Raw genomic sequence first — 16,304 nt, 5'->3', positions numbered from 1 at the left:
CGACAAATTAGACAGGCAGCAATTTAAAAAGCAGTATATCTTACCAAAAATTATTCAAAGCAACTTCACTAGCTTCCCACTATAAAACAATACATACTTTTTCCCAAGGGCTTCGGGCTTCTGTCGCTGTAAGAGAATTATCAGGCAACCTAATCCATCCTTGACCTGAGAAGGAACCTTGGTCAATGTTCTGATGAGCTGAGATGCCAGTGAGTTCACAAAGCTATCTTCCATCGTTACTTTCACAGAAATCTGACAGATTATCATGTAGGTGGCAGCTCTATAATCTGGTAAAGATGATTTCAAACCCTAAATATTCATAAAATATAAGGAAAATGACAAAATATAGAATTATGTTCTTCTACTTAACATGTTACTTAAGTGCAACAAATTAGAAATGTCAATGTTTGCCCTGATTTAGATGTTAAACATAGTAAATGCACATATTGAAATATCACATGGTATACCACAGTTATGCACAATCCTTTTGTTTCCATGTATAAGACAAAAAACAAATTTTAAGCCAGTTGTCACAGCACCCAGGAGGCAGAGACAGAATGAACATGAGTTCAAAATCAGTGTGGTCCACACTACAAAATACTCTCAAAGAACAAAAACAAACAACCTAAGGTTAGCAAGATGGCTGGTGGGTATAGGTACTTGGCACCATGCCTGACGATCTAAGTTCAATCCTCAAGGCACACATGGTAGAAGAATAGAACAGGCTCACACAAGTTAAAAAAGATCAATAAAAGCTAATGTACACTGACAGCCAATGAATCTTAAGACGTGGACAATCAAGGTGTTCATTTCACTTCCTTTCCTATGTGGACATGGGGAAGAAACAAATCATAGGATGAGAAGGGATGAACTTCAGAAAAGCCTCCTCACTCAGACATCTACTACACATCCCAACAAGGCAACAATCTCTGCTTGACCTGTAAGCTTACGTCTTTGGAAGGGAGTAAAAACTGTATTGTATTGAAAATAGTAATCTAGGACATAGAAAGTTAACATTTATTAGATTCCCGTTTAATAACTGAAGTCTTCTTTTTTAACCTAAAGATTGAATCAACCACTCGAAATAAATCACCAATTTAAAAACTTGAGTTTCTCCATGAAATTTTCAAAAGCAAGCGATTTCCTTTATGTATAAAATGATTTACTTGACTAACCTTTTGGATGTACGGAAATAGTTTGGCGACCACACTGTCTGATAGGTTCTCAGCAGCCACCAGAGCAGACACAATGGTGGAAGCATAGAAGGCCAAGAGCACTCTCAGCTGAGCTGAGCTTCCTGGATACTCAGCGAATGCCTGAAATAGGGAACACAACACATGTGGAGGCTCTTTTGAAGCACTCTGGCTCTTTAAGTATCATATGCAACACTGGGTGAGGATGACAAGCTTCCTGACATTATTAGATAGTTTCTATTGAATAATCACTATAGCTGGAATTTGACAAGCAATAGACAAATTTATTTTTGAAGAAAATACCTTTTGGTGAAAAGACTGACTCCCCTCCTGCTCATGCACCCCAAGAGCAGACAATTCAACATAGGAACTTCTTCCAAGTTCCACTGAATATGTTTCCTTTCTCAGATCCAGCAATCATTTTATGAGTTCACACACTCAACAACACACTCATGGCTCACCTTCACAGATTTGGTTACCAGGCTGCAAATAAAATCCATAAATCCAAGGTCTTTGTAGCAATGGGTGACCAAAGTTCCTCTAGCTAAGGGCACTCCAGATTGCTGTTATTGACAAAAAAAAAACAAACTATTAGAAACAACTGCCACCTGACTGCTACCCCAACTATCTATCTAGTAACATGTGTATATCATGGCAGGTCATCCATACAGATACAACTTCTCCTCATTGCTGGTGCTGATGAGATTAACATGTAATTTCTTAGAAATTCTAGAAACTCCAAAGAGTAGGGTGAAGGGAGAGGAACTCATAATGTGTCGCTTATGTATATATTTAATCTCAATTTTTTAGCTCTTAATCATTCTACAATAGGATTTGGTTTTTGAGTCAAGATAGCATTGTTCTGTCTCTGCCTCACAATATTCTAATAGCAGAAACAGACCCAGACCCTGGCCAACCTATACTGCTTTCCCCACTAACTACTACTGCCCATGGCCTGTAAATAAACATTAACAAAACAATTAAATGAAAACTGCAAGTAACCTTTAATGGGAGACTGAGGCTTGGCTACTTGGAAAGAGTTTCTAGATGGTAAAGTCTGTGGAAGGCCAGTACAAAATGGTCTTGATTTTGTGAGTAGCATGAATGCCGGAAAAGGCAGCTTTAGCACAGGCTAGACTTTATGAATTCTAGTTAGCCTGACTAATTCACATCCAGCTTCTGAAATCTTTTTAATTCAAAACTGGGGATTCCATCCCTCTCACTACTTCTGACTGCTAACTTTAGCTACCACGTGTCACTAGCTCTTGGTGCAGGCCCATGGTCTGCTTTCACCCTAATCGGCTGTCTCCCAGCCCCGTCAGCACACTCATGCAATAGAGTTCCTGCCTGTGACAATTGCATACTTCCTTCTAGTCTCTGTTGCAGACAGATCTTACTAGGCCCTTCTTCTCGGGTAATTATTCCTTCATTTCAAACACCATATTCAATTTTAACAATTTCCTGATGCTTTCAAGTTATCCTTATCTCCCCCTGTTTTTCTTTTTGGCTTTTTGAGACAGGGTTTCTCTGTGTAACAGACCTGGCCATCCTAGAACTTAGTTTGTAGACTAGGCTGGCCTCGAACTATCTGCCTCTGTCCCTGAGTGCTGGGACTAAAGGCATGTGCCACCACCGCCTGGCTCTTTTTTTTAGTTTTTCGAGACAGGGTTTCTCTGTAATGTTTTGGAGACTGTCCTGGAACTCGCTCGGTAGACCAGGCTGGCCTCGAACTCACAGAGATCCGCCTGCCTCTGCCTCCCAAGTGCTGGGATTAAAGGTGTGCACCACCAATGCCCGGCCCACCGCCTGGCTCTTATCCCTTTAATTTGTACAAGTATTTTAAGAGTTACATTCCTCCAATCTTTTTAAAAATTTCTTTGGTACCAAAATTACAAATGCAAAGTAGCACTATACAGTGCAAAGAGTAGGGTTATTACAACTTTAGTTATAAGAACTCTAATAAGTAGCTTCAATTTGCTGTATCTGTCCTCACCTCTATAAAGAGTTCATAAGACTCCAAGACAGCATGATGTAAAATGTCTAGTCTAATGTCAGGTACTAAATAAATACTAGATGTCATTAGTAAGAGTTTCAACAGGAAGCTAGGAAACAAATGGTATAGAAAATACTAGACTATCCCCAGGATCACTAAGAGCTTTACTTTTCTCAAATTAAATTAAACTGAATTCCAAACTCCCCATTCTTTTCCTCTTGTTCCTTCTGATTGCTGGCTTTACACCATCTGCCATTAGCTCTTGCTGCCTGAAGATCTGTGACTCTGAGGTCAGCCTGGTCCACATAGCTGTATAGCCAGGCCAGGCAGGGCTATACAGAAAGAACTTTTCTCAAAGTGATAAAGTTAAAAAATAGCTTGGGCTGTATAGTGAGACCCTACCCCTAAAACAAAACTAGCCAAGCAACTAGGGAGGAAGGTGATGGATCTCTTTGAGTTGAGGACAGCCAGGGCTTCATAATGAGACCCTGTCTCAAAAGAAAACAACAACAAAAAAAAGCAAAAACAAGACAAAAACAAAAAAACACCTTAATCATGATGTATAAGAATTATATACATGAATAAATATGGCATTTAAAAATCTTACCTTAACAGGAGACAGCCAAAACCACTTGTGTTTTGGATTACTAATTTTGAGAAGTTGTATCACCCTCACAAATACCCGTGTCTCATGGTATGGCAGAACACAAGCAATGAGACTATCAGGATTGTAAAGATGGATGTGGAACCTAAGAAAAATATGAAACAATTAAGTCAACACAAAATACAAAATTCACAGGCACTTGCTTTTGTTCTTTCTTTTGACACAATCTCACTGTGTAGTCCTGTGTGGCATTAACCTAGCTATGCAGACCAGACCAGGATGGCCTTGCATCAGAGAAACTCACAGGAGATCCACCTGTCTGTGCTTCCCAAGAGTGCATCAGCATGCCTGGCAGGCACATGTTTCCAAAAGGGCCAGATCCTGTCTCAATGAAGTACAACCAGATAAACAGCATGTAGATGATAAACCCTCTACTTAGTATTTAAGTTTGATTCAACATAGTTCAATCAATTCTGAAGCAATAACATTTTGAATGTTATTCGCTTTCAACTTCAATGAAACTGTGTGACCATCATCAAACCACAGAAAACTAACTGGCTAACTAGACAACTGGTGGAGCTTATCTGTGTTCCTAGCCTTCTACAGCTTTCCTAACCACCATATTTTAATAATAATAATAATAAAAAAAAATAATAATAATAACAATTTTGGTTGTTTTTTTCAAGACAGAGTTACTCTGTGTAGCCCTGGCTGTCCTGGAACTTGCTCTGTAGCCCAGGCTGGTATTGAACTTAAGAGATCTGCCCGTCTCTGCCTCCCAAGTGCTGGGACTAAACCACTACACCCCATGAAAACCAAAAGATTAATAAAATCACATTGCCGGGCGGTGGTGGCGCACGCCTTTAATCCCAGCACTCAGGGCCAAAGGCAGACAGTTCGAGGCCAGCCTAGTCTACAAAGTGAGTTCTAGGATGGCCAGGTCTGTTAATCCCAGCATTAGGGAGGCAGAGGCAGGTGGATCTCTGTGAGTTCGAGGCCAGCCTGGTCTACAAGAGCTAGTTAAAGGACAGCTTCCAGTTTTCCTGTTTTGAAAAGAAATAAAATCATATTAATTTCTTCAGATACCAAAAAAAAGGATGACAGACACATACAAATTGTATATGAACTTGAAAAAGCTAGTTCCCAGCCCCTCTATGATAAGAATGTTAAGAAGCATTTATTATTTCTGTCAGGTTCACGGAACCCTTCCCAATCTACATAATCCAGCTTTCTTCTAGTGCTTTTCCTGATTCTTTCCACCTACTGAGACCACTCCTACTGTCTAAGCTGTTCCACGCTTTTACATGTACTAAAAAAAAAAAGGTTGTATGTAGCGCCCACATGAGCCTGTGCACCACCTGCATATACTTGCTCACAAAGGTCAGAGGGCACTGGATCCCATGGAACTGGAGTTACAGGTAGTTGTTTTACCTTTGGCACAGTGGCTGCACCTTAACCTACTGCTATTCAGCCAGCAAGTGTGGCTCTGGAAGCTACTCTAGCAGCGAGCCACATGGCCACATGGCCACTAAGGCAGTGGGCTGGAGGGAACCCTGTTCCCACAGGCACCTGCTGTCACTGCCTCTAAAGGTAGCTTTAACTAAATCTCTATCATTTGATTTATAAAAGGCTGGAGTAAAAACCTGCTAGTTTGGAGAGGCTGGGTCGCAACTAGCTATCCTTCCCTCCTTGCTAGCACCTCTGAAAGAGTCGTTTTCACTTCATCAAACCAGAAAAACCTATGATACTCTAAGTCCCTCTCTACTTCCTGTGTGTGTCTCTCTCCCAGGTGCCCTCTGAGGCTGTGATTACTTTCTGATCCAAAGTTAATTTTATTTAATTAATGTAAATGCAAACGTGGGGTTCACAGTGTGATTGTACATCCCAACAGTAAGTGGCCTCTAAGTGCTGAGAACCCCACCTAATCCCTCTTTGAAAAGAGGAAGCAGGTTTCACCACTCCGTCATTTCTTTAGCTCCTAGATACTTTTAATAGTGCTAGACCTTGCCTTCTACTAATTTTATACAGCCTTTAATATTAACCAAGACACTACTTGCATGAAACTTTCTCAACAAATCCTGGCATAGCTACCTCTCTAAATCTTGTGTAAACTTTTATTAAGACATACATTTAAAGACAGTCACCAAGGACAACCTACAGATGTTTTTTGTTGTTGTTATTGGTTTTTCGGAGTTTGTTTTGTATTTTTGAGTCAGGGTTTCTCTGTGTAACAGCTCTAGCTATCATGGAACTTACTTTGTAGACCAGGCTGGCCTTGAACTCACTGAGATCCTCCTGCCTCTAGATTAAACGCATGTCCTACCACCGCCCAGCATCCTACAGATGTTTTTATCACACTTAACAAAGTTTGCTGAATAAAAGTTACATGAAGAGGTCAAAAGTTTGGTTCCTAGTATCCACAGGGCTTAGTACAGGGCCTGTTATGTACATGTTTAATACATGTCACTAATACTACTTGATTTGGGTTGATATTTTCAAGGATAATCTTAACCTCTAGTGTGGTATGAAATAAATTTAATAGTTTTGACCTTGTGAATGAATCTGCAATGGCAAAGTACATTGTTCCTTAGAATTAATAAAAGTTAAGTCTGGTCTGATAGCACACACCTATTACCACAGTACTGAGGTAGACGCAAGAGTTCAAAGCCTTAATCTTAGAACTTGGGAGGCAAAAGCAGGCAAATTCATGATTTTTGAAATTAGCCCGATTTACAGTTCTAGGCAAGTCAGGGCTACAAAGAAACATCCTGAAAAAAGAAAAGTTAGAGAAAAAACTAAAAATCAGCTTAAGCTGTATAATGAGACCCTATCCCCAAAACAAAACTAGACACTAATAAATAAAAGACCCAGGAGACTGATATTGGGGTTCAAGCTTCAATCTGGATATCAGAAGAGTAAAGCAGTTAGCCACTAGCTTCTTACCTCTACCTCAGGCTGAATGTGCTAATTCTTTCTTTAGGAGTTTTCACCAAGCCTCAGACTGTAAATTCTCCTCAGCATGGCTGGAGATAGCTTGCTTCTGTCTTACATACCTCCCTAATGTTGGTATTAAAGGTGTGAGCTATAATTCTCTTTTAGACTGATTCACTCTTGTGTAGATCTGGGTAACCTTGGACTAACAGAAATCTGTCTATCTCTTAATCCTGAGTCCAAGGATTAAAGGTGACTGAATCCTCAGTCAAGCTTTAATAAATCATAAATAACTACACAAGAGTGATGACATATACCTTGAATCCCAGCACTGGGGAGGAAGGGACAGATGTCTGCGAGTTTGAGATCAACCAGAGATACACAGTGAGACCCAGTCTCAAAAACAAACACATACCACAAAACCAAAAACCTAAACACTAAATAAGACATTTCACTCAAGATCAGTATGTTTAATATAAGAGTATGTTCACTTCACATTCTAGACATCATATTAATCTTCTAAGTCAGTTTCAGCTAACAACACAGCCTTAACAAATATTGCAACTATTTAAGTTTGTAACGGATTAACATGGTTAGCTACCTGTGAATCAACCATTCCAGACACTTCTGGGCTGGCTTAAGCAGGAAGTAAGGAGACAGGTGAATGAGGAACAATGAAATGTTTTCATCCAGTTGTTTGTTCACTGCTTTGGTCTGAACGCTGCGCTCCAAGGTTTTTGCTAGCTGGCTGAACAATGGTGCTTCAAACTGTTCAAAGGCGGGGTCAATTCCAAGAAGCTCCTCCAGGCCAGTGCATCCTAGAAGAAGAGTCACTTAGGACTTCCTTGTGAGCAAACTCAACAGATGTTCTACAGCTTTCCTTACCCCTAAGTCCTAGAACCGTTACAATGTGCAGTGCACTCTCAAACGTTGGTTCTAGTTTTTATGCATAAGATAAATCTGATCTCACTCACTATGAGTAAAGAAAGTACTTCACGTCAAGAACTCCAGCCCGACTCCTCTTTTTAATAACTATTATAAATACACTACGTTCTGGAAGACTCCTCCCACACCTCATTCATCGCCTCAGTTCTCCTTTTCTTCCTTTTTACATATTAGTTGCTTTGTGAGATTTTAGATACCACTACTTATAAATACATTCAAGCATCTAGCATGATTGCTTTTTTCCCATCCTTAACGAGACAAATCAAGTTAGAATCTGTTCAGGAAGCGAACCACGCACAGAAAAAGTCCCCAATACCATTGCTCCCGGAACTTTGCTAAGTGAAAGGGAGCTCACCGATGGCAAAGGCGGTGTCCCTGTCGATGGTGGCCGCTTCCTTAGGGTCAAACAACAGAGAGGCAACTTCATGTCTAGTTAGGAGGCTGGGATCAGTTTGAGGGAGGGCGAGTCGTTGGAGTTGCTGGGCTAAGGACGTCATCTTGCAAAGGAGAGGATGTCTCAAAACACGGGCTAAGAACAAACATCGTGGAAAGTTTTTTTTCGAAACTTAAAGTGACTTAACTTGGCAGCACAGACAACACCGCACTCAGCACTTTCTAAGACACAGAAACCCGCCGCCCAGGCACCCCAGAACCCCCGAAGCTCAATCACCACGGTAACAGCATTAAACTACATCTCGGCAGTCATGTTTCCGCAGGCGGGGACCACGGCTGCAGAGCCCACCCTGGCTACCCGTCCCAGGCTACGGCCGCTCCTGGCCAGAACGTACTCCTCCTCACCCTAAACTCGGAATATCGGCAGGAATCGACAACCAACAACTCTTCAGAGGAGCTCCCACATGGTGCCGGCACGATCCCGGAACTCTATAGCTCTCCTCACAGGAACTTCCGGTTTCGTACTACGGCAAGAGAAGACGGACATGTTTGTAGGAAATGCGATACGATAGCCACGCCTCCCCGACACAAAGTCAGCCTCGTGTGGGTTATTTAATCCCCCACCTACTTCCCCCTCCACCCGCCTGATCCTCGAAGCCCTTCCCTCGTCCCGCGCACCTCTTTGAAGCTCCGCCTTCCATCCTCTCCTCTCTTCAAGACCCCACCTTTATCCCACGCCCCTCGTTGTGTATTTTACTAAGCCACGCCCACAATCCCTACCCTCCCCCCCTTAGTGGCCTTTCCCCAAAACCTCACTCTTGAGCCACGCCCCTCTCGGAGCTCGTCCCCCGCCCTTGGTCTTAGAGCTTGCAGCTCGGAATTCCTGCTGTCACGCCCGGTCTTGCTGTGTGCCCCTAGGCTAAGGTCTGGGATTCAGTATCTGAACCGCCTTTTGGAGTTTTTTTGGGCAAGTAGCCGGGATGGTTCATTCACAAGATGCTTATCCAGCCAGCCAGGAGCTGAGGCGCGGAAAGCTGCCTTGCCGGAGTACAGATCTCTGCACCACGCCTCCTACTCCTCCTCTGTAGGAACCTCCTCAAATTCTTCACCTGAGTTTGTCACATGCTACACGACGCAGGGACAAACCTGGGATGAGCAGCTGACACCAATGCAGTCTGGTTGTCTGGTTGACTTGTAAGTACTGAACACTCGCCACGCTCAGCCAGTGACAACAACTTTATCACTTTTACTTTGTCTGCATTTCTAGGGGGTGGTATTTTTCTTGTTCCTTTTTATTACTATTTGAAATAATGACTTTTTTTGGCGAGGGAGGGAGGCTCGAATCAGGGTTTCTCTGTGTAACAGTCCTGACTGTCCTGTAACTCGCTCTGTAGACCAGGCTGGCCACAAACTCACAGAGCTCAGCCAAAACCCGGGAAAGTGGCTGCCTCTGCCAGGGTGGAAGAAGACAGCAGCAAACTGAACAGAAGCAGGGTTTATTTTTTTATTATTATTTTAATTTTAAATAGCTTGTTTTACATGTCAAGCCCAGTTCCCTCTCCCTCCCCTCCTCCCGCACTCCCTCCCACCATCCCCCCCCCCATCCTCCCACCCTATTGCCAATTCCTTCCACATAAGGAATATCTAGAGTCTGTCATTTCATTCAGGGTAGGGTCCAGGCACTTCCCTAAGAGTCCAGGCAGAGAGAGCATCCCTCTTTGTGTTATGGACACACGATGTCTATTAGTATTCAAGGGATAAACACTGATCCACTGCTCAGGGCCCCATAGGTTGTCCAGGCCTCCTCATTGACTCTCACATTTAGGGGGTCTGGATCAGTCCCATGCTGGCCTCGCAGCTGTCGCTCTGGGGTCCAAGAGCTCTCCCCTGTTCGGATCAGCTGTCTCTGCTGTTTTTGCCAGCCCATTCTTTGTCAATTTGCTCATCACAGAAGCAGGGTTTATATAGGGCTTCTTAGGGACAAAGTTTCCAGAGAGTCAGATTTCTAGGGTCAGATTTTCAGTCCCTGAGCTCAGGTTGGCTAGATCTCATGCTAAAGGGTTGGTTGGTTTTCTGCTCAAGGATTGGTTCGTTTTCCCTGCTCAGAGATTGGTTGGTTTTCTGCTTAGGTGCAGATTTGGCTCTGGCTTCAGGGCCAAAGTGTGTTTCTTTTGGCGCTGCTCAGGGTGTGTTTCTTTGGCTGGTCTCTTTCCCCTACAGTTTGCATAGTGAGTTTGACCCCACTAGAGAAACTAGAAAACTAATTCTTCATTTGTGAGTATCAATTCAATGGAAGATAGCTTCTGGCTGGGGGGAGGGGTCTTGTGTCCTTCCTCTCTCAGTACTAGGAGCCCATCTGGCCCAGACCTGTGCCTCCATTCCGTCTGGCTCTTACTCTTTTCACCTCCTTCCTGCAGGGTTCCCTGAGGGAAGGGGTTAGATAGAGACATTCCATTTAGTAGTGAGTCTTGGAGATCTCTCACTCTCTACACATTGTCCAGCTATGGGTCTCTGTATTGGAAGTTTCTCTGATGATGGCTGAGCAAGAACACTGAACTATGAGTATAACAGAATGTCTTTAGGAGTCATTTTATTGATCTGTCTATCTCTATTTATGTGTGCATATATACTACTTACTATATATCTATACAATATTTATATAATGTAATTGTAATACATATATATGTATGTATTAGCACAGTTGTAGTTGATTTTCCCCTAGTTACCTATCTAGTCCCAGGTTCTTGGCCGCCTGAGCAGTGTCAGGCATGGGATCCATCTCGTGGACTGCCCCCTAAATCCAACCAGACGTTGGGTGGTTGCTTCCACATCTTGCAGACAGGTCACCATTGTAGATTGAAGGGTTTGTAGTTGGGTTGATGTTTAACTTTCTCCTTTGGTACTGTGCAGAGTACCTTCCAGTACCATGAACACTAGTCTGTAGTGGTGAAGGCCCTATGTAGGCACCATAGAGCCTTGTTCAATGAGTTGTGTAGATGTTGTCTTCAGCAATAGCACATTACTGCCAGTTTGTGGAGAGCAACCAATAGCCTTGGTACTAGCTTGGGTTGTTTGGGGGTTCCCGTGGGGCTCCTTTGACCAATGACTTGATTAGATGTAACTTATTCCTGGGACTGGAGACTTCATTTGGTAATGAGAGATGTCCAGATGGGACTTCATTACTCCCATTATTTGATGATTCCATTTAAATTACCTTCATATATGTATTTTAGGAAACTTCTACTGTATTAGGTTTCCATATAACCATTGAAATGGGCTTTAGTTTTAGTGTCCCTCCCTGTATTTCCTACCTCACCCCAGTCTTCCCTCCCTCTCCCTTTTTTATCCTCCTGTTTGAATTCTACCCCACCCCATCCATCCATAGCTATCTATTCTGTTTCCCCTTCATAGGGTAATCCAACCCTTCTTTGTAGTCCCTTACTCCATACCTAACCTCTATTGTTATATGGATAGTAGCCTGCATACTGAAAATTTAGTAGCTAACATCCACATATAAGTGAATATATACCATTTTTGTCTTTGAGGGCCTGGGTCACTTCACTCAGGATGATTTTTTTCTAATCCCACACATTTACCTGAGAATTTCATGGGGGCCATTTTTATTCAACCCACCACAAGTTGTATAGTTGGATTTTGAGTTAGATCTATTCCCAGCTTTCTGGAGAGCAGTCACACTGATTTCTGTAGCGACTGTACAAGTTCGCATCCCACCAGCAATGCATGAATGCCCCCCTTATTCCACGTCCTTACCAACATGAACTGTCATTTGTTTTGTTGATCTGGGTCTTTCTGACTGATGTAAGATAAAATCTTGGTTTGCATTTCCTTGGTGGCTAAGGATGTTGAACATGTCTTTAAGTGCTTCTGAGCCATTTATGTTTCCACTTCTGAGAATTCTCTCTTAGATCTGTATTCCATTTTTTGTTTGTTTGTTTTTGTTGTTTTTTGGAGACAGAGTTTCTCTGTGTAGCTTGGCTGTCCTGGAACTCACTCTATAGACCAGGCTGGCCTCGAACTCACAGAGATCCGTCTGCCTCTGCCTCTTGTGTGCTGGGATTAAAGGCGTGTGCCACCACCGCCCAGCTTCTGGTGGGATTTTTAGGCTCATGTATATCCTCATATTGTCTGCAAATAAAGATACTTTGACATCTTCCCTTCCTATTTGTATCCCCTTGATCTCCTCCAGTTATCTTATTGCTCTAGCTAAGACTTCAAGTTCTGTGTTGAATAGGCATAGAGAGAGTGAACAACCTTGTCTTGTTCCTGATTTTGTGGAATTGCCTTGAATTTCTCTCCATTTAAGTTGATATTGGCTATGAGCTTGCTGTAAACTGCCTTTATTTTATTGGTTTTACATATATATATATGTATGTATGTATATAAAACCATCCCTACATCCTTGGGGTGAACCTACTTGATCATGGTGTTCTTGCATGAATTTGCCTTCCTGATTCCCTGGCATGGCCAGCCAGTTTTCAGAGAGATGGGTCTTGGATCAGTCAAAGGGATACTAGGGTGAGGAAGGAAGACTATAGGAAAAGATCTTCACAGTACCTGGGAATCATAGTTTTCTTTTAAACCATACCTAGGTGAGGCTCCAGGTTTGATCCCCCAGCACTAACCCCCCTCTATTGCACGTGGAAATCAGGATGCTTAATTAGTAAGATGAATTGGACTTATTAGTAGAAAATAACTTACACAGGAAATAAATGACAGCTGCGGGCTCCCACTCCAAACACGCAGACTCTGCTACCGGATGCTCTCTGTGACCTGAAGAAGAGGCTTCCTAGCCCCAGTTCAGTCCTTTTAACCAGTCATGTCCGCACCTGTGGCCATACCCATTTGTGTGTGTGTGTATATGTGTGTGTGTGTGTGTGTGAATATCTCACTACAATTCCCCTTTTAGTCTTAAGAAGAAGGTTTAGTCTTGATACAAAACTAGATACAATGATAGCAAATATCAAGTATGCTCTAGGAGAAGGAAAGGTAAAACCTACTGTCAGTGAAGCATCATAGAGAGATTAGCATGAACTACATATCCAGTTCTAGGATAAAGGCATGATTACTATGAAGTTGTCCTAAACTGGAAAGTTTAAGTCTCGTACTTAATATTTCTATCTAGGAAGAGAGAACAATAATTGTGACAGTTTAATCTTCAATCTCATCAAAGACCTGAGAAGGGAGATAACAATACTTGGGTAGGCAGGAAGTGCAACCAAGCAACTTCCAACAGATGCAAGTGAAGACAGAAACAGCATGTTACCTGGACAGTCATCCAAAGTGTCAGCAGTGTAGGGGCAACCAGCTTTGACTGGCTTTAGCTAAGGCCTAGTGTAACTGACTGACCAACACAGATAGATGCAGGGAGGTTGAAAGACTGTCTTACCCTGACTTGGCAGGGTTCAGCAGTCTCTAAGTATATCTTCTGCAAGCACAATAGGACAGCAAGTCAAAGTTAACTGTTGAGGTGGAGGCAGTTCTTTGTCCAAGAGGCCAGTAGTGGAGGGGAGAATGAACTCCAGAAGGAGTGTCATCGGTGCCCAACATACTCTTGGGAATAGCTCAATGCTGTTAGGAGCAATAGTGTCTCATGTCAACGGAGTACTAATATTAAAACATTTAAATGCCATATTCTGCAGATCTTTGAAGTGTTTGAAGATCAAATATCTATGTCTGACTAACCTCATAGGTATTATGAGACATGGGTAACTATCATCTGTAATCCTGAGAAACATAGTTGCTCAATGGATAAAACTTCCAAAATAATTTAGCAAAGACAATGACTTCAAAAATGTAACTATATACATATATATAATTCTCAATAACAGAACTGAAATGTCTTAACTAGAGGTAGAACTGTAAAGTGCAATATGATAAAATATCCTGAGTTTTATCAATATACAAAATGTATATTCATAAAGTTAGTTTTATATTTGTGTGCAAGACATTGTAAACAGAAAGAAGACCCTATACAGTCAACATACAAGAATCTAATAATTTAAGTTTTCTATAGCTAATAGTTGCTAAAATTAGTTCACTCCCGTTTGGGTGTGGTCACAGGTACATAGAACATACAGGGGATAAAAGAGCAAGGGGGAGGAGATGCTTCCTCTTTGCGTTCTGGTTGCAGCCCAGAGAGCAGCCTGCGGACCTTTGGTTCTCAGCTTTCTTGGCTTTTCACGTAAGTGATTTCTCCCTCAATAAAATATCATAGGACATCCCTATTTTGTGTTGCTTAATATTTCTGCATTACACAATAAGATATGTTAATCTACCTATATCCCATCCTAACCATACCCATCTCATACTTGTCTAAAAGAGATACCTGAGCCTGAGACTCACTCAACCCTACACATCTTAAAACCAATCCTAAGCAGATGATAATTATCCCTTTCTCAGCAATGAGAGAAGAAAAAAAATCCTTAATTCCAACTGTAGGGAAAGGGGGTGTCGTTTTCTTAGAATTTCTTCCTGCTGAAATGGGGTGACAATGACTCCATAGGAGCCTGTAGAAAAAAAATAAAGCAATGAAAAGTCTAAACGTCTCGTAACATTTGTAGCTAGTCTCTGTGTGGCAGGAGATGCTTGACTGAAGTTCTTATCTGAAGTTCTGGTCACGATGTAATAAGAAGGTGCACCATTTCAGCTAGCTAGTTGGAATTGTCTAGAGCAGTATAGTCCCAAACTGGTCTTAGGGTGGTGTTTACTAGTTCAAAGACATCAAGTGGAATCAATGAAGGGGGGCCCATCTTCTTTCCGGAAAGTCCAAAGATTGCTGTTAGGAAATTTTTTGTTCACTGTGGAAGACTTAATATCAGCACAGAAGGTTCAACTTTAATACATAAGCACTCAGGGAAAGGTAACAATAAGGATGAAAATAAGTATGAAGGAAATTGGGATTTTAGAGAGAAAACAGAGTTAAGACAATAGTAGTCCTAGATTTTGCTTTCTTCTGTCTTACATCAAGCGGCCTTTTGATATGAAACAGAAACTCTGACTTTTATTTAAACAACATGTTTGAACTTGGAGAAGGAGGGCCAAATCCAACCCCAAAGCCAGTTTTGATATTTATGTGAACTGGGACTATGACTGTACTGGGAAGTAAGAAGATAAAGTTTAGTATAACGATTTTACCATGCATACATATTGATACCATAAATCAGATGCTTCTTTGTTTGATGGTTCTTTCTGGATAGCTATCCTCTGTTCTTTAGGCATCTATATGTTTGATATCTTTTGATTTCTTGAAGATGGGCTTCTGTTTTTCTGTAAAGACAAGAACAGAACTTTCCCCCTACTTTTGTCAGGTCTCCATACAACTTTTGGGAGGACCTGAGTTCAGTAACCAGCACCCACCTTGTAGGATTTCTACCCACCAGCTCCAGGGCATCCAGCACCCTCCTCTGGCCTCCAGGACACCTGCACTCATGTGCACAAACACACACATTCACACAATTGAAATAAAAGATGTCAAGATCTCTTTCTCCTAGAAGTCAAATACAGATGATAGTGACAAAAGTTTCCATAAAATTACCTAAAGTTTTAGTCCTTGATAAATAATATCTTAGGAAACATCACAATGATAAATTATAATTTTGTTATTTAATGTTGAGTCATGCTAATTGTTTAATATTGCTAAATATTCTTTAGCTGCTGCATCCCATTGCTGGGAATGTTACTTTAATGTCTGAGTACATCCACAACCATAAGCCAGAAATACATAGGGAGATTGGAAACTGGATATTTGAAACTTCTTAGAAATCGTTTTCCACTATTACAGACTCTGTTATGTTATGAAAGGAAAGGTGACTAGTTCCCCAGTCCCTCCTTCTCACTAAAATATACTAATTAAGACCCCTGCAGCCTGAGACCATGTCCAGAAAAACACAAGCCCAGGAGCATCCAGCCTGTCTTCTTTTGTGAGGACAGGAAAATAGCTGCTTCCAAGAAGCTTAAACACATAGACATTTGTTTTTAAACTTTTATTTATGTATATGTGAGTGTGAGTGTATATGCGTGTATGTGTGTGTGAGTGTGTATGTGAGTGGGTATGGTTGTGTGTTTATTGTTGTGGGGTATAACCAGAGAAGACTTCTTGGACATAGGCTTAAGGCAATAGAAAAATCTTTATTAGCTGACCAGAGACTACACTAGGTGTTCAGGATCCCAGTGTAGCACTGAGCCTTTCTCAGGGTGAGCTTCTAACTACAAAAACCATGTTCTG

General features: G+C 41.8%; 1 protein-coding gene and 1 long non-coding RNA gene across 4 annotated transcripts in view; one reads left to right on the top strand and one right to left on the bottom strand.

Annotated features, from left to right (window-relative positions):
* The window catches only part of Heatr1 (HEAT repeat containing 1), a 46,949-nt gene extending 38,167 nt beyond the window's left edge, over positions 1-8,782 (bottom strand). Inside the window, exons 1-8 of one of the 2 annotated variants that reach the window (XM_021228188.2) lie at positions 8,738-8,782; positions 8,455-8,583; positions 8,022-8,195; positions 7,323-7,539; positions 3,794-3,935; positions 1,655-1,756; positions 1,176-1,316; positions 98-309 (exon numbers count right to left, since the gene is read on the bottom strand). In XM_021228188.2, the coding sequence (XP_021083847.1) occupies positions 98-309; positions 1,176-1,316; positions 1,655-1,756; positions 3,794-3,935; positions 7,323-7,539; positions 8,022-8,163 (956 nt within the window). In that variant the 5' untranslated portion in view covers positions 8,164-8,195; positions 8,455-8,583; positions 8,738-8,782. The remainder of the gene's footprint in view (positions 1-97; positions 310-1,175; positions 1,317-1,654; positions 1,757-3,793; positions 3,936-7,322; positions 7,540-8,021; positions 8,196-8,454; positions 8,584-8,737) is intronic. The other variant, XM_005071785.4, reaches the window with a different exon arrangement.
* The window catches only part of LOC121143532, a 44,804-nt gene continuing 37,214 nt past the window's right edge, over positions 8,715-16,304 (top strand). For both annotated transcript variants that reach the window (XR_005880768.1, XR_005880767.1), the window contains exon 1: positions 8,715-9,253. This is a non-coding gene — a long non-coding RNA (uncharacterized LOC121143532). The remainder of the gene's footprint in view (positions 9,254-16,304) is intronic.

Source organism: Mesocricetus auratus, unplaced genomic scaffold (assembly GCF_017639785.1).
Source record: "Mesocricetus auratus isolate SY011 unplaced genomic scaffold, BCM_Maur_2.0 Super-Scaffold_100013, whole genome shotgun sequence".
Classification (NCBI taxonomy): domain Eukaryota; kingdom Metazoa; phylum Chordata; class Mammalia; order Rodentia; family Cricetidae; genus Mesocricetus; species Mesocricetus auratus.
Note: the sequence above shows the minus strand (reverse complement) of the source record. Positions and strands in the feature narration are given on the sequence as shown.